The 27,719-nt window shown below is 35.4% G+C and overlaps 1 protein-coding gene across 1 annotated transcript in view; it reads left to right on the forward strand.

The window, feature by feature from the left end:
* Positions 1–27,719, forward strand: part of MTREX (Mtr4 exosome RNA helicase) — a 98,070-nt gene that overhangs the window by 3,165 nt on the left and 67,186 nt on the right. Inside the window, exons 2-11 of the mRNA XM_059417873.1 lie at positions 6,455–6,592; positions 8,787–8,853; positions 13,473–13,535; positions 14,503–14,615; positions 19,956–20,130; positions 21,176–21,266; positions 23,337–23,461; positions 24,638–24,736; positions 25,361–25,463; positions 26,857–26,988. Coding sequence (XP_059273856.1) covers positions 6,455–6,592; positions 8,787–8,853; positions 13,473–13,535; positions 14,503–14,615; positions 19,956–20,130; positions 21,176–21,266; positions 23,337–23,461; positions 24,638–24,736; positions 25,361–25,463; positions 26,857–26,988 — 1,106 coding nt within the window. The remainder of the gene's footprint in view (positions 1–6,454; positions 6,593–8,786; positions 8,854–13,472; positions 13,536–14,502; positions 14,616–19,955; positions 20,131–21,175; positions 21,267–23,336; positions 23,462–24,637; positions 24,737–25,360; positions 25,464–26,856; positions 26,989–27,719) is intronic.

Here is a 27,719-nt window from a genome sequence, read left to right on the forward strand (position 1 = left end):
CAGAATGAGAAATCCCCAGTTGTCTCAAAGGTACTTTTTTGTGCTTGGTTTATGTGAATCAGGATTCAGGCAAAGCTCATCCACTGTTCCGGTTGGTACATCCCCGAAGTCTTATTCTACAATAGTTTCCCTCTTTTTTTCCTATGGCATTGATGTCTTTTGGAGGGATAGCTGAGTTGAAGAACCAGGTCCTCTGTCCTCTATAGTCTCTAAAACCTGAATTTGCTTTACACAACAAGCTCTTATATCCTTAAGTATTTACTGTTAATTGTCCTTACATCCAAAGCTTTAACTGTGTAGTATATATAATACCTGCTATGCCCCTGTAGGTGTTACACACTTAAATCGTAGTCAGAATTGAGAAGTGCTCTGAATATACAATATACACCAGCTTTTGAAAAAATGCAAACTATCCCATTAATTTTTATCTTTTTTTTTTAAATTAATTTATTTATTTGACAGAGATCCCAAGTAGGCAGAGACACAGGCAGAGAGAGAGGAGGAAGCAGGCTCCCTGCTGAGCAGAGCCTGATGCGGGGCTCCATCCCAGGACCCTGGGATCATGACCTGAGCTGAAGGCAGAGGCTTTAACCCACTGAGCCACCCAGGCGCCCCCCCATTAATTTTTATCTTGATGTATATTGAATTGGTAGTATTTTTTATACATCGGATTAAATGAAATATATTAAAACTGATTTTAATACTTTTAATATGGTTAGAAATGTAAAATTACATGTGAAGTCTGCATTGTATATGTATTTATTTATTGGACACTGCTGATAGTAGAGAGTTAATAAGATTCAGCTTACATAGGAATAATTCATAGTGCTGCTTTGCCCTTCAATTGCATTACATCATAAGACATATGTAGTTTTTAAGATGGGTGAGTGGGTTAAAAAAGATGAACCTTCAGATTTTCACATAATAGCTTTAGCGTGCTTTGCTATTTTATTTCTGTGGTAGTTGGCAAAATGGTGATTTTTTTTTTCTATTTTGTCCTTTCTGCATTTATTACCTCAATTCATCTTTAAAAAAGAAAATTCTCTTATCAGCAGTTTACCCTGAAATGCAGTTCATAGACAAAAAGCAGGAAAATGCTTGATTCTTGATCAGTTTGAGGAGAAATGAGTTGTGCCCTAAGGTACTTCTCATGGTGACCAAATGGGTGTATGATTATATGTTAAGTTTTTTTTTAATTTTTAATTTTTTTTTATAAACATATATTTTTATCCCCAGGGGTACAGGTCTGTGAATCACCAGGTTTACACACTTCACAGCACTCACCAAAGCACATACCCTCCCCAATGTCCATAATCCCACCCCCTTCTCCCAAACCCCCTCCCCCCAGCAACCCTCAGTTTGTTTTGTGAGATTAAGAGTCACTTATGGTTTGTCTCCCTCCCAATCCCATCTTGTTTCATTTATTCTTCTCCTACCCCCTTAACCCCCCGTGTTGCATCTCCACTTCCTCATATCAGGGAGATCATATGATAGTCGTCTTCTTGACTTATTTTGCTAAGCCTGATACCCTCTAGTTCCATCCACGTCATCGCAAATGGCAAGATTTCCTTTCTTTTGATGGTTGCACAGTATTCCATTGTGTATATATACCACATCTTCTTTATCCATTCATCTGTTGATGGACATCTAGGTTCTTTCCATAGTTTGGCTATTGTAGACATTGCTGCTATAAACATTCAGGTGCACGTGCCCCTTCGGATCACTACGTTTGTATCTTTAAGGTAAATACCCAGTAGTGCAATTGCTGGGTCATAGGGTAGTTCTATTTTCAACATTTTGAGGAACCTCCATGCTGTTTTCCAGAGTGGTTGCACCAGTTTGCATTCCCACCAACAGTGTAGGAGGGTTCCCCTTTCTCCGCATCCTCGCCAGCATCTGTCATTTCCTGACTTAATTTTAGCCATTCTGACTGGTGTGAATATGTTAAGCATTTTGATGAATGAATGGATTTTTATGATTTTGGTATGTTGCACTCGTCTGCACTCTTTTTTTAATCTTTTTTCTTTTTTAAGCTTTATTGGTGTATATTTAAAGTATCCTAAATCACAACCACAATCCAGGTAACGTTTCCAAGACCTCTAAATATTTTGCACGCCTTTTTGTAATGCATTCTCTCTCCAGCCCTGCTTCCAGGCAACCCCTCATCTTTCTGGCACTGGAAAACAACTTGTATTTTCTAGAATTCAATTTAAATGGAATACTACAGTGTATATTCCTTTTTTGCCTGGTTTCTCATAGTTAGTGCTTCAGAGATTCACTCTATTGAGGCATGTGTCTCTAGTTCCTCTTTTCAGTTTTATGGAGATAACATATATATTTATACCTTCATGTTTTGGTGGACACTTGAGACATTTGCATTACTATTTTTGATATTCCTACCAATGAGTGCTCTTTAAATTGGCACTTGTGTTCTTCTGGCAAGCTTAGTCAGGCTTTGATAGCCTCTGTGCTTTTTGGCAAAAGATTTTCTAGACTCATAAAATGCTTTTTGAGTCCAAACCTGGAATCTGATCTCTCCAAAGAGTCTAGTTCCTTATAGAGGAAAATGTTATTTGGTGCTTAGAGTGCTCATTGCTTCTGGATTTCATTGCTTTTAGGCCTCTAGAGTGGAATGAACTGGGGAATCACTGTTTTTAGAAAAAATAAAGTGCATACTGACATTTACAGTGTAATTAATGTTACAGAGGTTTTATTTGGCTTTGATTTTGATAATTGTATGCCCTTTTTTGTGGAAAATCTTCATACCTAATGATAATTACATATTTAAATTTTATTCTTGTAATAGTCAAAAATAACAATATATTATTGCTATTCAGAATAGAACATTGAATAGTTTGTGGTTCTAATATGCGATTCTTTTTGTCCTTAGAAAAATACATCATACTGACAAGGAAAATACTTTTTAGTAGTTCCTTTTCTAAATGTTTGTGCTACCAATTTGATATGTATTGGGTTCATTTGTTTCAATTTATTTTCTACTTTTGAGGATTGCCAGGAATTTAATTTTTAAGAAATTATGTAAAACATTATTTTACAATTCCAAAATCATAAGTATAAAACAGAACATCCTTGCTTTTATCTTTGTGTCTTCTGGTCTGTTTCTCTCTGCCCTTGAGTTATGGGTTTCTTTTCATTATTTCTTTCTGAAAATACTCATGTGCATGTGCATATCTGTGTCTGCCTTCTCCATCCACTATTACACAAAAGATGCCATATAAGAACTGTTTTTCATCATTTTTCGCTTAGCGTGATGAAACAGACATAACTCCATGTTAATATATTAACTTTCTTTTTTATAGCTGCATGGTTTTAATTCCTTATGTGGATGTAATGTTTATTCTTTTGATATTGGGTTATTTTCAGTTTTATACTATTACAGGTAGCCGTGTACATGTTTGTCTTTTTAAAAATTTGTTTAAGATTTTATTTATTTATTTGACAGACACCGAGAGAGGGAACACAGGCAGGGAAAGTGGGAGAAGTAGGCTTCCGCTGGGCAGGGTGCTTGATGTGGGGTTTATCCCAGGACTTGGGGGTCATGATCTGAGCTGAAGGCAGATGCTTAATGACTGAGCCACCTAGGCACCCTCCTTTTTTTTTTTTTTTTTTTTTTTTAGTTTTGAATTTTTTTGCCATTTTTTCTTTGGGGTAGATTTCTACAAGTGGAATTACGAGGTTAAAGAGTAAACGTATGTAATTTTGCTGGGTGTTGTCAAAGTTTCCACAGGAGATGTACCATTTTTGTTTTCAACGGTGTGGCAGGCAGAATGGTGCCTCTCTTCTCTACCCCACAGTGGGGTCCACATCTCAGTCCTGAGAACAATTACCAGAATTAGAAAATTAACACTGATACAGTGCTATTATCTAGTCTACAGACATATTTTGCTAGTAGCATTAATATCCTGTATAAGAAAATGATTCTATGTAGGAGACCATGATGTGGTTGTCATGTCTAGAAATAACATTTTCTTGCAGTTTCAGTAAATCAAAAACTTAGTCTTCTGGAAGCTTGACTGGCTCACTTGCTAGAGTGTGCCACTCTTGATCACAGGGTTGTAAGTTCAAGCTCTGGACTGGGTATAGAGATTACTTTTAAAAATTAAATCTTGGAAAAAAAATAAACTTATTCTTAAAGAGTAACCTTGTTATCTATGAACTTTTTATTTCCATCTTTCTGTTTAACTCAGGTGTTTCAAGTGTGCAAGTTCCCCATGTGACTGACATACCAAGCTATAAGAGAAATAAATAATTCGAGACCTAGAAGTCTAACATACAGTAATGAATAATATAGCTCTTCTGAAGGAACGTGTTCTATAAATTTAGGTTTTAAGTTTCTCAAGGTTATACAAACTAAATGTTTTTGTTTTGTTTTTCACCATAAGTTTCCATTGTAATGGTTTTATTACATTATAGTTATATGGTTTTAATTGTAATGGTTTTTTTTTTAAAGATTTTATTTATTGATTTGACAGGTGAGATCACAAGTAGGCAAAGAGGCAGGCAGAAAGAGAGGGGGATAATCAGGCTCCCTGACAAACAGGGAGCCCTGATGCGAAGCTCTGTGAAGCACTATCCCGGGACCCTGGGATCATGACTTGAGGGCAGAGGCTTTAACCCACTGAGCCGCCCAGGCACCCCACTTGTAATGGTTTCAATTGTAACGGTTTTATTGATGCTTAATAATTCAAGGATAGAATAGTAGAATGTTAGAACTGGAGGGATTAGATTATCATCCAAATGTCTTACTTTACTGAGGCCCAAGGATATTGATGGCTTGTCCAAAAGAGATTCACCAAAGTAGTCAGCAGGAAACATGGGACAAGAGTAGAGTGAATACCTTTCTGACTAAATTGGGAGTAATAGGATTTATAAATTTCAGGTTTTGCTAAGTGTCAAAGAAGGAACTTTTTTATGGAAAGATTGTTCAAGCATACAGATCATTATTATTTGTTATTCTTTTAAAAAAAATCAACATTTCTCTTTAAGTAAAACATAAAAAGAGAAATGTAGAAGTCCTTAAGCTGAACATACTGATGTAATTCTCATTTGGAAGAAAATATAAAATATTTCAGATATCCTTCTTTTCCTCCAGAAAAAGTGACTATCCTGAAAACATACTATTTTTTTTTCTGTTTGTGAATATAATGTAAATGGAATCATTCAGAATATATGCCTTTGTGTCTGACTTTGGCTCAGCATCGTTCATGGAATTCATGATGGTACCTGTCTCAGGTTGAATGCAGAAACAGATGTGGGCTCCAGATGTATTCTCTTAAGCCAGACATTAAAGAAATATGTAAAAATAAAAAACAGTGCTGCTCTTCTCATTTTGAAAATACTTACTTTTTATCAGATGGTATTTATGATAATATTACAGTTTTGTTATGACTTTTAGAATGAAGTAAATTTTTTAAAAATTCCCAATTTTAATATCTGATGTGATAAATACCAGTAGGTATAACTACATAAGCAAAGTTCTTTGAAATCTTCCATCATTTTTAAGACTTGCAAAGAATTCAGATTTCAAAAATTTGAGAGCCACTGATTGAGTATAGCCTAATTTTCATTTTCCATGTGAGTACTTACTTTGAGCTTAATTTCATATGCTTACTGGCCAATTGGATATCTTCTTCTGTAGAATCCCTGTTCAGGTCTTTTATTTATTTATTTATTTATTTATTTTTAAATTTGTAATCTCCACCTCCATATTTTATTTAGATATGTAACTTTTGTCAGTTATATGTGGTTCAGATGTCTTCTTTGTCTTGTTCCTTACTCTGTTAACGATATCTTTTGATTAATAGAAATTCTTAGTTTTAATGCACTCCAACTTATCAAACTTAATTTTTGATTAGTAATTCGATGTCCTATTTAGTAAAACATGAAAATATTTTTGTTTTCTCTTCTAGAGGCTTTGTTGTTTTGCCTTTCATAATTAGATCTGAGATCCACTTGTAATTGATTGTTTCATGTAACAAGCATGTAGGTCCGGTTAAATTCCTATCTGGATATCTCTAGCCCACCAATACCATTTATTGTCAGTACTTTTGACCAGTGACTCCAATCACAAAAAATTACCTCTTTAACAGTAATAATTATGGGACCAGCGAAAGCGTTAATTTTTTATTGAAGGTGCTTATGTAAATATGTTTAACATTGTTTTAATTTATAATTTTCAAAAGTATGATGTTAATGTTAATGTGAGCTGTAGAATATTTTAAAAAGCAAAGCTCACAAGAAAATATGAAATTTCAAAAGAGTACTGTTCAGTTTTATTAGGGTATTCTGGCTTTTGGACAGTTTTGATTTGTAACATCTACTTGCATGACTTTCTGTAAATGATGTCTACTATATACAGAATAGTAATTTACAAAATCATCCTTAAAGTAAGAACTGATACTGCAGAATTGATTCTCAACCATTTACTTTTTAGGAAACGTTTTGATGGTAAATTGCAATCAGAGTCAACTAATACTGGAAAAACCAAGAGAGATGCAGATTTTGAGGGCACAGATGAACCCATTTTTGGAAAGAAGCCTAGGGTGGAAGAATCTGTAACCGAAGATTTAAGGTAGTATTTCCATTGTCATAAATGTTAGTAACTCTTAAATTAGATGGTTGCATGAAGTCTGGAAAGTTTACTTATATGTTGCTACTTTATTAAAGTGTTTGTTGAATTAAATGAAAAGTATTTTTTAGTTATATATTCATACAAAAATACAGAACATCTGCTTAGAACATCTGGGGAAATGGAAGGCAATATAGATAAGGTTTATCTTTTAATATTTTAGAACCCAACTTTGAAAAAGAATCCTGAAGCCTCATGTTTTGTTTTGTTTTGTTTTTTAAGAAAAATACCCCCACATTGCCTTTATTTGTTAATCTCCCAAGAGGAGGATCGCTGAGAGTGGAAAAAATGGAAAGAATAAAACTGGCCCAATGGAAGGTATAAGTGAGAAGGAATATTAAGAGGAATTAGACTTTTACTGTTACATGTTGCAATAGAGTGGCTATGAATCTCAAGTCTTATGTCAGTGAGGGAGACCCATGGATATCTGTGACTGAAATAGCTGGTTGCTCTTCTCACTGTAGAAGTTGATACCAATTAGTTAGGTTGACCTTTATTACAGTGATGAATCTGCACAGCTTTGCTTCTCTCTTCTTGTAGCCATATTTTGGCTTGGTACTACTGTGAAAAATTTACTTTCTGTGAATTTTTAAAATCAGCTGTTGTAGCTAACAGAAGTAGCTACTGTTAATGCTGGTAGAAGTGTCACTGAAATATTTCAGGTGCACGGTTTTCCAAAGTCACTGGAATAGGTTACAATATATTTGCAATTTCAAATCCTTGTTGCTTATTGTAGTAACCCTTGGGTTTTATCCAAAGTATGATTTTTCTTCAGTTTTTCCATAATCCTGTCCTTTTCAGAGTCTAAACGGAACCTAGATAAGAACTTAGGATTTTGAAGAGAATAGGAACACTTCTATGAATTATAGCAATGTCTATAATAAGCTGATTTATTTTGTACTCTCTATCATGTGATGGTTTTTATAACCAGCTTCATGTTTTTGTTTTTGTTTTTTAAAGATTTTATTTATTTATTTGACAGAGAGAGATCACAAGCAGGCAGAGAGGCAGGCAGAGAGAGAGGAGGAAGCAGGCTCCCTGCTGAGCAGAGAGCCCGATGCGGGACTCGATCCCAGGACCCTGAGATCATGACCTGAGCCGAAGGCAGCGGCTTAACTCACTGAGCCACCCAGGCACCCCCAGCTTCATGTTTTGAAGTAGTGGCAATACTTTGGAGGGAGGGGTTCTTCTTTTTTTTTTTTTTAATTGTTACTGGAACTAAGCTAATAATTTTTTTTTTTTAAAGATTTCATTTATTTATTTGACAGAGAGAGAGAGATCACAAGTAGGCAGAGAGGCAGGCAGAGAGAGTGGGGAAGCAGGCTCCCTGCTGAGCAGAGAGGCCCATGCAGGGCCCCATCTCTGGACCCTGAGATCATGGCCTGAGCTGAAGGTAGAGGCTTAACCCACTGAGCTGTCCAGGTGCCCCTGATATAATTTTTTGAATAATCCCCTTGGCATCTGTACTTTCTTTGTAAATATAGATGTTAATTGATCATTTTGAATTCTCAGCATAGATTTGAGTAATCCAAATTTTTTTTGAATATTCTTTTTTTAAATAACTTTTTTTTAATTTTTTTTTTTTGTTTGTTTGTTTGTTTTTAAAGATTTTATTTATTTGTCAGAGACAGAGGGAGAGAGAGCGAGCACAGGCAGACAGAGAGGCAGGCAGAGGCAGAGGGAGAAGCAGGCTCCCTGCCGAGCAAGGAGCCCGATGTGGGACTTGATCCCAGGACCCTGGGATCACGACCTGAGCCGAAGGCAGCTGCTTAACCAACTGAGCCACCCAGGCGTCCCTTAAATAACTTTTTAAAAAAGATTTTACTTACTCATTTGACAGACAGAGATCACAAGTAGGCAGAGAAGCAGGCAGAGAGAAAAGAGGAAGCAGGCTCCCTGCTGAGCAGAGAGCCCGATGCAATCCCAGGACCCTGGAATCATGACCTGAGTGAAGGCAGAGGCCCACTGAGCCACCCAAGTGCCCCTGTAAATTCTTAATAGTAGTTTTTTTTCCCAGTTTTCATACTGATGATTGGACAGTGTCATTTTCCTTAACAGTTAAGACTAGAGGCTTATTATCTAATTACAAAAAATAATTTATTTTAACATAACTTCAATAATTTTTTTTTTTTTTAAGTTTGGCAGACTTGATGCCCAGAGTCAAGGTGCAATCTGTCGAAACTGTTGAAGGGTGTACTCATGAGGTAAGCACAAAGAGTATGTAGGAAGTTGGTGTTATCAATGGGAGTTTGCTTTGGGCTGTCTAGTATGATCATTAGCAAGCAGTTTAGTCTTAGGGGCTTTGGAAACAATAATTGTTCCTGTGGGGTATGTAGTCCAGTGGAAGGAGCTGGGTCTTTGTATTCTAAACTGAACTCAGATCTTGACACAGCATTTTGTCTAACTACAGTCTCAGATGATTTTAATCTTTTGACTCTTTAAAAAAAATTTTTTTTAATTTGGAATAATGGGATTTACCTCATGGGGTGATTGTGACGATTATAGAAGAAAATTAGTGTAAGGGACCTGGCACAGAGTAGGTGTTTGGTACACGTTCATTCCCATACTCCTGAAGTCAAGTAATAGTGCCATTTTACAGGTCATGTGCTTTTTCATGTCTTTTTCTGGTTACTGGTATGTTGCAATTTCATTATTTGCCATAAGGTGGTAGTCTCTGATAGCTTTCATACCCTTTAGAAGTAAGAATTTATAAACTATTAGGGACATAAGGGAACTGTAACACTGTTTCTTTATACTAAGACTTCTGTCTTTACAGTATGGCCTTACAAGTTACTATTACAGGTAATTGATAAGTCTTATTAAAAGACTATATTGAGTAAGAGTAATTCCAAATTGAGAAAAATGGCTTTTGATAGACATTTAGAACCTTGTTTTAAAAATACCTCTTTTGCACTTGTTTTCCTAAGTTCCTTGATGTTCCTTTAGAATAACTTAGCTTGGCTTTTGTAATACCCATTTCATCATTCATTCAGTAAAGTTAGACCCTATTCAATGCTCTGGTCTTAAAAAGATGGTGAGGGGGCACAAAATTTGCTCCTAAGAGGTCAAAAGTTTTTTCTTCATAATTGTCTGCAGTCCATCCTGTTACTACTCACTTTTTGCAGCTAACTATAGCTTTTACTTTTTTAGAGGCTATCAGGTTATGTTTATAACCTTCTTCACCATGCCTGTCTGTACCTGTCACATCCACTCAAAGGAAAAGGCAATGCTAGGGAGGCTTGTTTTGCCAATGTTCTTGAGTGTAACTTACCTTTCTTTCACAAAGCCGTAAATCAGTCCATTTTCCCTTGGTAGTTTCTGGCATCAAATATCTTCTCTCTCTGTTCTTTCCTATTAGCGTATGAATATTCAGAAGCTTCTCTTATTTTAGGTTGCTTTACAGCCAGTATGTTGGGTTCCCCCCCATTTTGTAGTCATTAGTTCAATATATATCTTTGAGACACAGAAATATTGTATTTTTCACTGATTACAAAGAGATAAAGAGATGTGGTCCCTTTTCAGAGTTGCTTTTGAGTGCTCTGCTAGGAGAATCCCTGCTAGACTTTCTAACTTGCCATTCATTTTTTTTTTTTTAAGATTTTATTTATTTATTTGACAGAGATAGAGAGAGATTCACAAGTAGGCAGAGAGGCAGGCAGAGAGAGGGGGGGAAGCAGGCTCCCTGCCAAGCAGAGAGCCCGATGCGGGGCTCGATCCCAGGACCCTGAGATCATGACCTGAGCTGAAGGCAGAGGCTTAACCCACTAAGCCATCCAGGCACCCCGCCATTCATTTTTAAATCTACTGCAATTAGATTTCTTCTCCATTTCTCCCAAACTTCTGTGGCAGAAGTCACCAGTGACTATGGGAGGTTTATTTGACTCTTGATCATTTTACTGGTTTTCTATTTTTCTGATTTTTAGTGTCTTTCCTGTCATATGATAGTGTTACCCAGACTGTTTTCAGAAAATAAAAACAAAAACTCTTTGATTCTCATACATGTGAAAACATAATCTATTGCTCTTTCTTCTGTTAAATCTTGCAGAAGTTAACATCTTAATTGCTCCTCAGTGATGTTCTTTATGTCATAGAATGTACCAGAGGTCCCATTCCCACATCTGCCCTCTAGGGCACAGACATATCACCCCTCAGCCTGAGAAGTAGTGACTTGGGGGTGAATTTGAATGGTATTTGCTGGAACTTAGGCAAATGTACTAGCATGTCCCCACACATGCACAGGACTGGCTCATAATTGCAGATGGAGATAGGGAGAGATGTGAAAGGGAAAAGTTCATCTGATATAGCACTGTAGGTTGATCATATTCGATGGGAATAATACCATGATCTGGGGTCCCGGCTTCAGATTTCTAGAACCAGAAATTTGATTTTGTCAGTGTACCAAGGATTGTGCTTTCTTGGATAGACTCACTTTGGTCATATTCGTAACAGATGGAGGTATATAAAAGCATGACATTTCCTGAAATTTAGGATAAGTAGTTGTCTAACTATCAAACTATCAGCTGGGAATCAGAAACTACATAGAAGTTTCTTAGAATCCTAATAAAGGAGAATATATGGTTATTAAGGGAAAAGACAAATGAAAACTATTTTTTATCCTGTGGAGGTATTCATTCATTAGTAAAAACACTTGATAAGTTACTTTTTCTTAATGTGTGCAATACCAAATTCTAATTGTTGTCTCCCCTTTATAGTTCCATTTAGAATGTCACATTTCTTTTTTTTCCCTTTTTATTTTAATTTTATTTTTTCATTGTCCCAAGATTCATTTTTTTATGCACCACATGCAGTGTTGCATGCAATACATGCCCTCCTTAATACCTACCACCAGGCTCACCCAACACCCCCGCTCTCCTTCCCTCCAAAACCCTCAGTTTGCTTCTCAGAGTCCACAGTCTCTCATGGTTCGTCTCCGCCTCCAATTTCCCCAGCTCCCTTCTCTCCTTCTCCCAGTGTCCTCCGTGTTATTCCTTACGCTCCACAAGTAAGTGAAACTATATGATCATTGATTCTCTGCTTGACTTACTTCACTCAGCATAATCTCCTCCAATCCCGTCCATGTTGATATAAAAGCTGGGTATTCATCCTTTCTGATGGAGGCATAATATTCCATTGTATATATGGACCGTATCTCCTTTATCCATTCGTCTGCTGAAGAGCATCTTGGCTCTTTCCACAGTTTGGCGGCTGTGGCCATTGCTGCTATGAACACGGGTACATATGACCCTTTTCACTACATCTGTATCTTTGGGGTAAATACTCAGTAATGCAATTGGAGGCTCATAGGGTAGCTCTGTTTTTAATTTTTTGAGGAATCTCCACACTCTTTTTCCAAAGTGGCTGCACCAACTTGCATTCCCACCAGCAGTGTAAGAGGGTTCCCCTTTCTCCAAATCCTCTCCAACACTTGGTGTGTACTGTCTTGTTGATTTTGGCCATTCTAACTGGTGTAAGTTGGTATCTCAGTGTGGTTTTTTTGGTTTTTTTTTTAAGATTTTATTTATTTATTTGACAGAGATGACGAGCAGGCAGAGAGAGAGGAGGAAGCAGGCTCCCTGCTGAGCAGAGAGCCCGATGCGGGGCTCGATCCCAGGACCCTGAGATCATGACCCGAGCCGAAGGCAGCGGCTTAACCCACTGAGCCACCCAGGTGCCCCGCTCAGTGTGGTTTTGATTTGAAATCTCCCTGATGGCCAATGATGGACATGTTTTTCATGTGTCTGTTAGTCATTAGAATGTCACGTTTCTTTTAGCACATTCATTTTACTGGGTATTATTCATTAGGTTTCGTAATGTACTAAATTTCACTTTTCTTAATTATAATTAGTATCTACTTAGATCTTTTCAAAATACTACCCACATTAAGGTGATTATACAGTTGACTCTTGAGCAATGTGATTTTGAACTGCACAGGTCCACTTAAAAGGTATTTTTTGATAAACACAGTACTATAAATTTGTTTTTCTCTTCCTTAGGATTATCTTTAAATTCTTTTCTCTAGCTTACATTATTGGAAGAGTATAGTATACATATAAAATATGCATTTAACTATGTCATCGGTAAGGCCTTTGGTTAACTGTATACTAATAGGTAAGTTTTGGAGGAATCCAAAGTTACACATGGATTTTCGACATTCAGAGTGGGGCTGGGGAAAGTTAATTGCCTCAAATCCTGTCTTGTTTCAAGGGTCAGCTTGGAAATTACCCCAAGCTCTTAGTATTTCTAAGATGGGTAATCTCATGTAATACATACTGAAATTTTGTTTATAACTGTAAATTATTTCTAATCTTTGTGTGTATTTTATTTTGCCCCTGTGGATTTATATACTAAATGGTTTGATTCTTGGGAATTTAGATACATTATGAGCTGCTCTCCAGATCTTAATTTTCACTGGAGGAAAAGAAGTTTTGTTTTAGCAAATAGGGAATATCATTTTATTCCTCATAGTTTTCTTTTTGTGTAGTAACATCCCTTTTTATGTCCAGTCAGCTATTTTTAGCTTTTATTAGTATCAGACTATAGAAAATACAAAACTTGGATAGGCCCTAGACCTTAATAAAGACAGTTTCTTCAGGGAGATAAACTTAGGTGTTAATTACGTTACCATTAGATAAACGCAGGTAGAGGTTTTTTGATATTCTCACTTTAGTACTTGTCTTGTCCTTAAAGGCAGCTATTTGATTTTACAGTGTCTAAGACTATTGAACACTATCACTTATATTTTTCAAACTGTCATTAATTATGGAGTGTTGAATGTATCAGTTCTCCAAATAGTAAGTTGGTGATTTTTTTTTTTCCACATCAGGTTGCACTTCCTGCAGATGAAGATTATTTACCACTTAAACCTCGAGTTGGAAAAGCTGCAAAGGTCTGTATGCTAGACAATACAGTTTATATAGTTTTATGTCTCTTTTCTAAAAATCTTCTAAAGATAAATGCTTTCAAATGAGATTTTTTTATATTTCCCAGTGTATATAAACCAAGAAGAAGCCTTCTGAAGTCAAATATAGTAAGAACCACATAAGTAAACAACCATGATAAAAAGAAAAAAAATCATGTGAAGAGATTTTTAAAAATGAAAGTAATGGTTCTCCGTCTTTTTAAAGAGTCAGAGGGAAGTTATCAACCTTTCTCTAGGGGAAAAAGCATGTGTATAATAAGTTATACATATAGCGTTATCAACCTTTCTCTAGGGGAAAAAGCATGTGTATAATAAGTTATACATATAGCTTTGGGAGTTTAACAAAATTCTAATGAAACTTAAACTCATGCTTATATTAAATGGATTTGGAAGTGATCATAGAACTTAAGTGATTAATGGAAATTTTCTAAGTCATATTTTCTTTAAATTAAGTAGGCAGAATGATGGGAGTAAGCATGAACTCTTAAAAGTCTAGTAGAGCTATATTATTCTGTCTGCTGAGTGAACTTATGTGAGGGACTTAAGAGCTTCAGAGTTCCCATCTGTGAAAGGAAAGAATATCTGTTTTAGGGCTTATTGTGAAGATTTTTGATAATAATATATGGAAAATGTGTTGCACAGTGCCTACCGCAAAACATGTTGTTGATAAACGGTAATGTTACTATATAGTAACTAACATAATGTGTATATTAGCAAAGTTAAAAATTAGACCGCAGAATTAACTTCTTTGCCATTTAGTGAAAGGTGTTTTTTTACTCTTCCTAATTTTCTGTATTGGGTTGTGTATTTCCTAAATAGAATCATAAAGAAATGCTCCCAGAATGCCTCTTGGGGTTAGCATTTCTTGATTTTCAGTGTGTTCTGATAGTGGTTAGATAATTTTCATGCAGATATTATTATTTTCTTTTTATAGGAATACCCGTTCATTCTTGATGCTTTTCAAAGAGAAGCCATTCAGTGTGTTGATAATAACCAGTCTGTTTTAGTATCTGCACATACATCAGCAGGAAAGACTGTATGCGCTGAGTGAGTAGCTTTTCTTTTTAAAGGAAAACCTGCGTGGCTCAGTCGGTTAATAATCATCAGCCTTCGGATCGAGGCCTGCATTGAGCTCCCTGCTTGTCGGGGAGCCTGCTTCTTCTCTCCCTCTGCCTGCCCTTCCCCCTGCCTATGCTCTGTGTATCTGTCAAATAAATAAAATCTTTAAAAAAATATATAAAGGAAATTTTAGGTTTGTTTATAGTTGTTTTATATATGTAGGTATTCCTGTGTTAGCTTATATCCTCTTATTGGATTGACCCTTTTATTATGTAATGTTGTTCTTTATCTCTTATTATAGTCTTTGTTTTAAAGTCTGTTTTGTCTGATAGAAGTATAGTTTCCCCTGCTTTCTTTTGGTTTCCATTTGCATGGAATATCCTTTTCCATTCCTTCACTTTTAGTATGTATGTGTGTCCTTACACTCTGTAGTGAATCTTTTTAGGTAGCATATAGCTGAGTGTAGTTTTTAATCCATTAAGCCATCTGTCTTTTATGGTAGAATTTAGTCTGTTTACATTTAAAGTTATTACTTATAGGTGTGTACCTACTGCCATTTTGTTAATTGTTTTCTGGCTATCTTGTGCTTCTCTGTTCCATTTTTGTTCTCTTTGTGCTTTTTAAATGAAATTTTAAAATAACTTTGTTTCTTATTTTACCGTTTAAAAGTTTTAAGTTTTTCTGTTTGATTTCTGTAAATAAAAACACTTTTCCTTTTTATTTTCAGTACTCTTAATGTCTTTCCTTATTCACTTATTGGGACATCCAGTACAATGTTGAATAGAAGTGATGAGAGGGGACATCTTTGCCTTGTTCCTAATACTAAGTTCACCATCAGCATGCTGTTATCTGTAGGTGTTTCACAGATGTCTTTTATCAACTTGAGGATGTTCCCTTCTATTCTAAGTTTGCGTGTGTGTGCGTGCGCATGCGCATACAGAATATTTAGGTGTTGTATTTTGTCAAATGGTTTTTTTCCTGTTACTATGATGAAGACATTAATTTTCAAATAATACACAGCTCTGAGATAAACCCTGCAATAAATCCTGTAGGATTGTGATATATATAACCCTATGAATAAACAATATTATGATTTATTAGAAATACATATTTGGTCATTGGAATGACCAAATACACATTTCATGTTTTTATTTGCTCTTCAACCATGGTTCCTGAGTCAAAGTTCCTAAAACCCTTGGAATTTCATGCGATAGAGCAAGGTTAGAGATGTCACTTTTGGATGGGGGTTATAGCCAGGAGAACCACTTATGTGATTAGGTTTGGAACTTTTAGTTCCATAGACCCTCTTGTGTGATCTCCAGGGTAGATAGAAGTGGCCTGGGGGTTGAATCAGCCAGTGGCCAATGACTTAGTCATGACTATGGAGTGAAACTTCTATAAAAACCCAAAAGGACTCAGGTTGGTGAACTTCCAGGTTGGGGAACATGTGCAGATATCCCTAAAGAGATGGTCCAGAAGAGTGTGCTCCTGGATAGAAAGGGCATGGAAGCTCTTTGTCCTTTGCTTACATATTTCTTCATCTGGTTATTGATTTATATTCTTTAATATATTGATAAATGTTAAGTAAGTGTTTCCTGAGTTCTGCGAGCCACTCTAGCATTGATCTATACCAGGGAGGAAGTTGTTGGAACCTTCAGTCTGAAGCCTGTAATGGCCAGGTAACTGGGCTGGGGCTTGCTACTGGCAATTGGGGGCTGGAGGGCAGTCTTTGAGGAACTGAGTCCTTAATCTGTACAATCTGATGCTATCTCTGGGGAGTGTCAGCATTTAATTAAAATCCCAAGACACCCTGCTAGTAAGAATTGCTTCCTGTGTGAGTGGGGGAGCCCCCCACCATGTTTCTCTGGGATGTAGGAACCCCAAAAAAGTTCCTGTTGGTAGACTATCATTTGCATATATGTTCATGAAGGATATTGGTCTACAGTTTTATTCTATTTTAGGATTTAGATTTGGATTTGTGGGATTCATTTGATCTCCTTTTTCTAGTTTTTTAGGGAGGAAAGGTAAAGTCATTGATTTGAGACTTTTCTTTTACTAATACAGGCATTTAGTGGTATAGATATATGTTTAATATTGCTGTAGCTGCCCCACAGATTTTGTTTTGTGTGACTTGGTATATTTAGGAAATGCTTTTGATATGATTTCAAAATATTTTGATATGTTTTGACGTGTTGTTTGATTCAGATTGCTGTGTGGCATTATTTTTCCTTCTTCCCGAAGAAACTCCTTCACAGTTTATGGTAGTACAAATATCCTGATGACAAATTCTTTCAACTTTTGCATGTCTTAAATACCTTTTACCTTGTCTTCATTTTTGGAAGATAGTTGCACTTAATATAGAATTCTGATTCTTTTAAGAGTACCTTTTGACTTGTATAGTTTATGACAGGAAATCCCCTTTCCTCTGCAGATAATGCATCTTTTTTACTTGGCTGCTTTAAGATTTTATCATTAACAGTGGTTTTAAGCAGTTTTTGGTGAGGCTTGATGTAGTTTTTTCATGTAGTTTTTTCTTGTGCTTTGGATTTGTTTTTTCATTGTTATGGCTCCTCTTCGAGGACTATAATTAGGATTACATTAGGCCACTTAAAGTTGTCTCATGATTTACTGGTAGTATGTTTTTTTGTGTGTATACTATTTTGTATGTTTCATTTGGGTCTTTTCTAATGCTCTATCTTCCATTTCGTTAATCTTTGCTTCCGCATTGCCTATAAGGTCATTAATCCCATTCATTGCATTTTCATCTCATACTATATTTTTCCTTGTTAATAGTTTACCTGTGTGTGTGGTTTTTACTTTTTATTTCCCACATCTCTGCTTACTATTTAACTTTCTTCTAGCTTCTTTTTTTTCTTTTAAAGATTTTATTTACTTATTTGAGAGAGGGAGCACACGAGCATGGGGGAGGGAGAAAAGAGGGAAGCAGATTCCCCCCAACCATCAGAGAGCCTGATGTAGGCTTGATCCCAGGACCCTGAGATCATGCCTGAGCCGAAGGCACTTAATTGACTGAGCCACCCAGGCGTCCCTCTTCTAGTTTCTTGAACATACGGATTACTGTTACATCTGTGTTACCTCTTCATCTGTTCTGATTGACTTTTCCTTTCATTATAGGTCAGTATTTTCCTGCTTCTTTGCGTATTGCTCTGGTGGGATGTTTGGCTCTTTTTAATTTCGTTACTGTTTTGAAGCAGTTTGGTTATGATGTGACTTTACATAGTTCTTCTCAGGTTTCTTATGTTTGAGTTTGAGTTTGAGTTTCTTATGTTTGAGTTTCTCAGATTTGTATGTTTATCATAGTTTTCATCACATTTGAGATACTTTCACCTATTTTTTATTTGAAACATATCCCTTCTTCCTATTCCTTGGGGACTCACTTAAACTTCTGTCATGCCACTTTAGGTTGTCTCACAGCCCACTTATACTCTTTCTTACTATTTTGTTTTTTGGAGTTGATTCTTCTTCACTTGGACACCTTTTCTTGATAGGTCTTAAAGTATATTCATCTTTTTTCTGCAATGTCTAATCTGTTTTATTTTTATCGAGTGTATTTCAAACCAGACATTGCATTTTTCATCTCCAAAAGTTTGATTTCGGTCTTTTAATATTTCCCAATGTTTAATGTTTTCTTTCTACTTTGAAGACTTCCCGTTTGTCTTTGTTATTCAGAGTTTGACAGTGTTTCCATGTGTACTTCTTTTTTACTTTTTCCTGCTTTGGTCCATTGTGCTTGTTGGATCTGTAGATTTATATTTTTTAAACAAATTTAGGAAGTTTTCATTGTATTTTTTTCAAAACTTTTTTTTTCTCACTTTGGATCTTCCAGTGGGACACAAGGTTCTCTATTTTTTTCTTCTGTTTCTTTCTTTCAGTTTGATTATTTTTGTTGATCTATCTTCATATTTACAGACATTGTTCTGTCATCTCAAATCTGCTCTTGAGCCCATCTAGTGAATTCTTCCTTTCTGTTACACTTTTCATCTGTAGTGTTTTCATTTATTTATGTCATAGTTTCAGCTTCTCTGTTGTGATGACCTGTTTGTTTAATAATTAGCCTCTACTTTTTTTTAAATTCTTAGAACATGGCTTCCTTCCATTTTTTTGCACGTGTTTCTGATAGCTGCATTTAAGTCTTTGTCTACTAAGTCCAACATCTGGACCAACTAAGAATTAGTTTCTCATGACTGCTTTTTTCCCTGAGTATGGATCATACTTCCCTTTTTCTTTTTATATCTTCTAATTTTTTGTTCAGAAGTGGACAGTTATTTAATATATTATAGCATCTTTATATCCTTTTCTGTTTCATACCTATTTCTTGAACTGTGTATTTGACCGTGTTTCGACACTTAATTATTTATTTCACTATTTGAGGAATCTGTTTATACAGCTGTGATGAATATTATTTTTATTTCCGCAAATAGGTTATAAGCCTGTTGTGGGCCAGAATTATATTTTAAAGAAGGAAACTCTACCACAGTGCTAAGCTTAGTTATCATTTCATGGTCTTTATTTAAATACTTAATAGAATTTACCTTAAAAAAGAACAAAACTACTGGGGCACCTGGGTGGCTCAGTGGGTTAAAGCCTCTGCCTTCAGCTTGGATCATAATCCCAGGGTCCTGGGATCGAGCACTGCATTGGGCTCTCTGCTCAGAGGGGAGCCTGCTTCCCCCTCGCTCTCTGCCTGCCTCTCTGCCTGCTTATGGTCTCTCTCTATCAGATAGATAAAAATCTTAAAAAAAAAAACAACCCTACGAAACTACTATATTTCAGTTTGCTAAAGTTGTGGAAGATTTTTTATAAAATTAGAACCAGTCATAATTCCCCGGCAAGGAATGATTTGATAATTATTACATGTGGGGAAAGAGTACATATAGATGAACTTATTTTTGAAACTCAGTAGAACAAATTTCATTTTCCCATGTTTGCTAATTGTTTATATATGTATAAACTGATGGGCAGAGTCTCTCAACTTTTTTATAGAATCAAAAGTATTTTACTTCCAAGAAATAGGGTAACCATTAGTAACCTATTGGTATTAGCAGTTTAAGTACATTAATGCCAATAGACCATAGTTAAATATTCTTGCTTATTTAGACCACTACATTTCATTACTTAATTAATTATTATTAATTATTACTTTAATAGCTTGTCACTAGTAAACAGAACAAGATATTTCTGTTCTGCCACGTCCATTTAAGATAAGTAATTAGGGGAAGTTGGGACATAATTCTATATTAATAGAATTTAAAAAATTATGTACTTTAAAGAAAAGGTTTTAGATGCTTTATTCTTAATTGGTTTTAGATACGCCATTGCATTGGCCTTAAGAGAAAAACAACGTGTAATATTTACCAGCCCAATTAAGGCTCTGAGTAACCAGAAATACCGGGAAATGTATGAAGAATTTCAAGATGTTGGATTGATGACTGGAGATGTTACTATTAATCCTACAGCGTCTTGTCTTGTTATGACTACAGAGGTAATTTATATGGTGCCTCATCCAATTTTTCCCTTTTAATTCTAATTAATGTATCTACGGTTAGAATATATAAGACTTTATCAGTTGCTCTATATAGATAAAATGTAATACTTTATTTTCTGAGTGCTTTAGTAATTCCATAAATTTAGTTGTAAATTACTAATCCTGTTTCTTGTCATATGACATAGATAGAATTTTTTCCCAAATATTTTTAAAGACTTACTGTCAGTGACATGAAAATACATTGACAGTTCTGCATACAGTTTCATGTAAGTAGGGGCTTTTCCTTCCATTTGATTTTTTTTTTGCATTTTAGTTGATACAAATACATAAATAACTTTTTGAAAAATGTCCAAGTGAGTTAAACTTCTTCCCATAGTCATAGTTAAATCTTACTTAAAACTTAAATACATAAAATATTTTATGTTTTGAACACAGTTAGCTGTCTTGGCATACCAAGTACTTTTATACATTCTTGTATTATATCCCTGCATTTTACAAGGACATGGTCTATAGGGAATATAAATTAACTTCTGGCCTGCAGAGCCAGCCAAAAGCATTGCTCACTTTTCATTTTGGTGCCCAAAGTAAGTTTCCATTCCCAAAATTTCTTTCCATGTATAGATTTACTTTAAGTCAAAAATCAGGATATGGTTGCCAGAAAGTATCCATGTTGTGAGAGGAAGAAGAAAAAAATCAGTAAACAGTATAAAGTACCATATGTTAAATAGAAGATAAGTTTAAGTTATTCTCATATCCTAGATAGTGTGGATCTTGTGATGAGTGTTATATTACAGTGAAGTGGCTTCATACTTAAGATATATGTAGATAGAGGGGATAATAATTCTCTCCATGAATTGTGCCTGAATACTAACTGTTGAGAAGTCATTTATATTGGTTTCATGAGAGAAGGACTATTATTTGATTTATGAGATATATTTAAGATAAGTAACCTAAATTATTTTAATGTTTCCATTAAAGTATTTCCAAAATTCTTCACTAGAGAGAACTGCCAAATTTTGCCAAATTATTTGTATTTTTTTAGATTTTGAGAAGCATGCTCTACAGAGGTTCAGAAGTTATGCGAGAAGTAGCATGGGTCATATTTGATGAAATTCATTACATGAGAGATTCAGGTATGTTCTCCTGTGTTCCTGAGATGTGTGCCATTTATTTTCCTTCAAAAGGGCATTGGGAATTTTGAGTAAGTAGTTGTTAAATTTTGCTTTCACTATTCATGTGGCTAGAGTTCTAATAAACTAAATTGTGGGTAACGTGGTATAGTATTTCTGATGGGTTTTTAACTTCAGCTTCTGATGGGTTTTTAACTTCAGCTTCTTTTAACTAGTAACTCTGGGTGTGAAAATGCAAATTTATAATAAACAATTAGAACTAAGGCTAGTTTAATTTTTTTAATTATTTTTTTAAAAGATTAATTTGGAAGAGAGAGAGCATTAGCAAGCAGAGTAGCGGGAAAGAGGCAGGTTCCCCGCTTAGCAGGGAGCCTGACGCTGGGCTCAGTCTGGGATCCGGAGATAATGACCAGAGTGCAAGGCAGACAGCTAACCAACTGAGCCGCCCAGGCACCCTTAAGCTGGTTGGATTTTAATAGAGAACTCTCCAAAATAAGTAAAATAAGTGTTAAGGAAATTTTTAAAGCTTTTAGCCTAGAGTTAACTTGTTTTATTGTTGTTGTTTTTAAGATTTTATATATTTATTTGACAGAAAGAGACACAATGAAAGAGGGAACACAAGCAGAGGGAGTGGGAGAGGGAGAAGGAGAGAAGCAGGCTTCCTGCTGAGCTTGATCCCAAGACCTGGGGATCATAACCTGAGCTGAAGGCAGATGCTTGAATGACTGAGCCACCCTGGCGCCCCAGCTTACTTGGTTTTATTAGTATTTTAGTTTTTAAAAACTAAGAAATGCAGGTTTATGATTAAAAATACTAAATAGGGATTACAAAATACAAATGAGAAAAAAATATTCTTTTACGTGAACTATGACACTATTGTAAGTATACTTGGAATTTGGAGTGGAACTGGGAGGGGTACTGTTAACATTTAAAAGTTAAATGTTTAACGTGTCCACACTTAAAACTTAGTTTTTTTTTTTTTTAAATAAGGCCCTCAGTTAGCCTGTATTTATAGTGAAAGTAATAACAATTTATGAAATCATTTGCCCTTTAAACATTTCACTGCTTTCGAATTCATAAAATTAAATTAAGTTCTGACCAGAGCTGTTTAGGTTTTGAAATCAGGAATCCTGTATTGATTTTTTTTTTTTTGAAGATTTTGTTTATTTATTTGACAGAGACAGTGAGAGAGGGAACACACGCAGGGGGAGTTGGTGGTGGGGTGGGGAGCAGGCTTCCCCCTGAGCAAGGAGCCTGATGTGGGGCTCAGTAATCCCAGGACTCTGGGATCATGACCTGAGCCGAAGGCAGATGCTTAATGACTGAGCCACCCAGGAGCTCCTGATTTTTTATTTTAGGGGGAAACTCTCAAATTGATTTTTCTAGTTTTTCCCATTAAATAAAAACTGGCATACTTTTGGTGCTAATGAAATTTGTCTTTCAGGTGTAGAGATCATGAGGGTGATTTGGTTGAAAGATGTTTTATGGTATAGTAATGGTGTGTCTTTAAAATTTGTTGCTGTAACTTTTCTACAAGCCATTAACTTTTTTTTTTTTTAAGATTTTATTTATTTGACAGAAAGACCACAAGTAGACAGAGAGAGGCAGGCAAAGAGAGAGGGGGAAGCAGGCTCCCCGCCGAGCAGACAGCCCAATGCGTGGCTCGATCCCAGGACCCTGAGATCATGACCTGAGCCGAAGGCAGAGGCTCAACCCACTGAGGCACCCAGGCGCCCCTTAACTTTTGTTTCTCAAAGTGAGATGGAAATACTGTTTACAATGTCATGGGACTCTTGTTATGCTGTGTGAAAAGTATTCGGTCTGGAGCTGCTCTTTGCAGGCTGTTGTTTCAGAGTACATTGTGGTTTTAGTGGTTTAGTTTACTATCTATTGGATAAATTCATCGTAAGAAAGAAAGTAGTTTTCGTTTAGGGTCTATGGCTAAAAATATTTTTGTGGAAAGTGGTCTACATTTCTAATTACTGAGCTTGAGAGGTAATAATTTTAGATGACTTGTTAAAAAAGTGACTCTGAATTCCAAAGTGTGTACATATATAATTTTTTTTTTCCCAGAGCGTGGTGTTGTATGGGAAGAAACTATTATTTTGCTTCCTGACAATGTCCACTATGTGTTTCTTTCGGCTACTATTCCAAATGCCCGACAGTTTGCTGAATGGATCTGCCATTTACATAAGCAGGTATTTTCTTTCTTTTTGATGTCTTCAGTATTTAAAACATTGGAAGTTGACTTTGCTGTCTTTTATACTTTGTTCTTGATGCTGCCTAGGATTAAGAAGACTTTAATGTGAAACTATGTCTCACATCAAGTACAGGCTTGTCAGAATCACCTGACTAGCCTCTTACAAGTGTGTATTTTTCTTTTTCTTTTTTTAAAAAAATATTTATTTATTTAATAGAGAGAGAGATCACAAGTAGGCAGAGAGGCAGGCAGAGAGAGGGGAAAGTAGGTTCCCTGCTGAGCAGAGAGCCTGATACGGGGCTCAATCCCAGGACACTGAGATCGTGACCTGGCTGAAGGCAGAGGCTTAACCCATTGAGTCACCCAGGTGCCCCACAAGTGTGTATTTGTAAGTGCCATCTTAAACCCAATATATAAGCATGTCTGAGAGTAGGGGCTTGTAAGCTCCTAACCTGATCTTGATTATTTCCCAGGTTTGGAAATTACTGCATTTACTCATTGAGTGAGGCCTTACGGTAGAGAATTTCCTCTAAGACCTCAGTACCAGGAAAAAGCTGTGCATCTCCTGAGCATGTGATTTGATTCTTGTTATGTTAACATAGCCTTTTTACTGTGTTTCCCTTCTGTTTTTGTAGTCCAACTTTCCTGCCCTTTTTTCCCCCTTTTTACCAGTATTCTTACCGTTATCTGTTTATAAGCTCTCTAATGGGATTTTGTAATATCCTTGTTGCTTCTGTAAGATAGAAACCTATTTGATCTTCTGGAGGAGCTAGATCAAATTAGTAAAGCTCCGAAAAACCTTTGTGGAGCAAAAAAAATCCCATTTTACCCCAAGGTGTATTCTCTGTCACCATACTACTGCTATGTAGGAGTATGCGTTGTCTTTAATTATGGCATCACAGGTCTAGGGTATGAATCCAAGATCATTATTGAAGCTCACATCATGTTTTTGGCCCTGATTAGGGAATAGATGGTAGTATAATTTAATAGACCTAATTTTTCCACATTTTTCTCTTGCCCGGTTTTGATATTTTTTTTAAGTTTTTTCTCTTTTTAAAATGTTGAATTCAAAAGTTTATTTCTTCAAGATCTTCTAGGTAGGTTAAATATTATTTTGAAGAAATAAAATTATGTGTTTAATTGTTTTTCTTTTTTCTTTTTTTTTTTTTTACAGCCTTGTCATGTAATTTACACAGACTATCGGCCTACTCCTTTGCAACACTACATTTTTCCAGCAGGGGGAGATGGCCTGCACCTTGTGGTTGATGAAAATGTAAGGGAGTAATTATGATTTTTTTTAATGTTATGTTAGTCACCATAAGTACTTCATTAGTTTTTGATGTAGCGTTCCATGATTCATTATTTGTGTTTAACACCCAGTGCTTACTGCAATACTTGCCCTTATTACCCATCACTGGGAGTAATTGTGATTCTTACCTATAATGTCATCCTTGCTTGTTCCTACCTATTTTTACTTAAACTGAAGTAGAATGGTAGAAGTCCATTTTTTTTCTTAAGTAGTTTTGTGGTCCAGAATTGTTGGGTTTGTATGTAGTTTTATTTCAAAAATTATATGTAAAAGTTGTGTTTGTCTTATGCATAAATGAAGATTTTTCTTCTTTCCCAGTTTTTTTTCCTTCTTCTTTCCCAGTGTTTTAAAATGCCTGAAGAATAGGGACTTAGGACATGTTTCAGATATCTTATGTTTTGCTTTTCCCAGTTTTAATATCTCTCCCTTTTATAACCTATTATACACAACATTTTTTAACTCTTTCAGTGACCTTTGTAATAATTTCTACATTATTTTTATTTTTGAGGAAGCTCTGTTTTGAGGTATGAAAAAAATGTTTGTATTGTGGTTAAATATTAGTGAGGTTATTTAGAAATCTGATTCCAGGGTGACTTCAGAGAAGATAATTTTAATACTGCAATGCAAGTACTTCGAGATGCTGGTGATTTGGCAAAAGGAGATCAGAAGGGACGGAAAGGAGGAACAAAAGGTAATGTGGAACTTTGTTCATTTTTTCCCCTTGGGAAGCTATATAAAGATCTAGATAGTATAAGATAAAATTGTATAAATAAAGGCACATCTCTTTTTTCTTATATGACATTGAAATATAATTCATGTACTATATAATTTATTCATTAAAGTATACCATTTCATAGTTATTACCATGTAACAGAATTATGCAGCCATCACCACAATTTTTTATTGAAATTAGTACACCATTAAAATTGCCATTTTTCAGTGCATAATTCAGTGTATTTTAGTGTATTCACAAACTTATGCAACTACTAATTCTAGAACATTTGCATCAACTCAAAAAGAAGTCCTTTATTCCTTAGCAGTTATTTTTCATTTCTTCTAACCTCTTCGCCTGCCCCTCAGCCTTACACAATCACTAATCTACCTTCTGTCTCTTATTTTCCTTTTCTGAATGTTTCATATAAATGGAGTCATAATTTGTGTGGTCTTCAGCATCTGGCTTCTTTCACTCAGTTTGTTTTCAAGTGATGAAAGCATGTTAGTCCTTAATTCCTTTTATAATAAAAAAAAATTGTATTAAATGAATGTATCATATTTTATTTATCCATTCATCAGTTGTTGAACATTTGGGTTATTTCTCTTTGTTGATTCTTGTGAGTGATGCTGTTGTAAATATTTGTAATCTACCAGTTTTTATGTAAATGTATGTTTTCTCTTCTCATTGAATGTATACCTAACATTGGAATTCTGAGTCATGGTATTTCTGTGTTCAATCTTTGGAATAACTGCCAAATTATTTTCCAAAGTGGCAGCCCCATATTACATTCCCATCAAAAGAATATGAAGTTTCCATTTACTCCACATCCTTACCCGTACTCACTGTAATCTCTTTTAATATAGTCATCATAATGGTATGAACTGGTATCTCAGTGTAGTTTTAATTTGCATTTTTCTCATGGCTAATGATGTATCTTTTAATGTGCTTCTTGGCCATTTGTGTGTCTTATTTGGAGAAATACTTATTCAAATCTTTTCCCCATTTAAAAATGAAATTGTCTTTTTTTTTGTTGTTGTTGAATTATAAGAATTTGTTATATACTCGGAATAGTAGATCCTTACCTACTTTTTCCCATTCTGTGGGTAAAGGTTCTCTTTTCCCTTTATTGTTGGTGTCTGTTGAAGTACCAGAGTTTTTAATTTTAATGAAATCCAGCTTATCTGGTTTTTTTTTTTCTTTTGTTGCTTGTGCTTTTTGTATTATACCTAGGAATGCTTTGCCTAATAGCAAATCATGGATATTTATTCCTCTATAGTTTTTAAGAGTTTTATAGTTAAAGATTTTATATTTAGGTCTGTATTCCATTCTGAGTTAATTTTGGGGTGTGGTTTATATATTCTTTTTGCAGGACCATCCAATGTGTTCAAGATCGTGAAGATGATTATGGAAAGAAATTTTCAACCTGTAATTATTTTCAGTTTCAGTAAGAAAGATTGTGAAGCCTATGCACTTCAGATGACCAAATTAGATTTTAACACAGGTACTATATAATTTCAACACAGTTTTAATGTTATGTGAAAATAAATATAAATATTTTAGTAAGAAGATTAATCTTATGATTAATCTGTTATGTATTGCTAGGATATGCAGTTCACATTACAGTTACTGGAATGTACTCATTACAGTTTTATAAAAGGCCTTGTTTTATCATTTCCTTCTTTTTCTTTTGTTTTATTGTAATGTTTAAGTACATTGCTTTGTGTAAAATCCAAAGGGCCTACTGAAAAATACTAGGAATATACCCTCTTGTACTTCATTGCCATAAACTCCTTTGTTACTGTGGCTCTCTGTGTGACAACTTAAGGCTAGGTTACTTGGTCAAATCACTTTCTGCGTAAAGAGTACTGTGCTTCATTCTTCTAAAAATCCAAACCAGAAGACCTGCCCTTTACCTAATTGTGGTATAACCTTTAAATAAAGTAAGATGAGGCTCCTGGGTGGCTCAGTGGGTCAAAGCCTCTGTCTTCAGCTCAGGTCATGGTTTCAGGGTCCCGGGATCAAGCCCCGTATCGGGCTCTCTGCTCAGCGGGGAGCCTGCTTCCTCCTCTCTCTGCCTACTTCTCAGTCTACTTGTGATCTGTCAAATAAATAAATTTTAAAAAATAAAGTAAGATAACTTGTATTAAATTAATAAATTTTTCTCACATATTATCTGTGAATGTAACTCATTTAAAGTTACACAGCAAGATAGTAGCATAACCTAGCCAAAAA

Source organism: Mustela nigripes, chromosome 12, assembly GCF_022355385.1.
Source record: "Mustela nigripes isolate SB6536 chromosome 12, MUSNIG.SB6536, whole genome shotgun sequence".
Classification (NCBI taxonomy): domain Eukaryota; kingdom Metazoa; phylum Chordata; class Mammalia; order Carnivora; family Mustelidae; genus Mustela; species Mustela nigripes.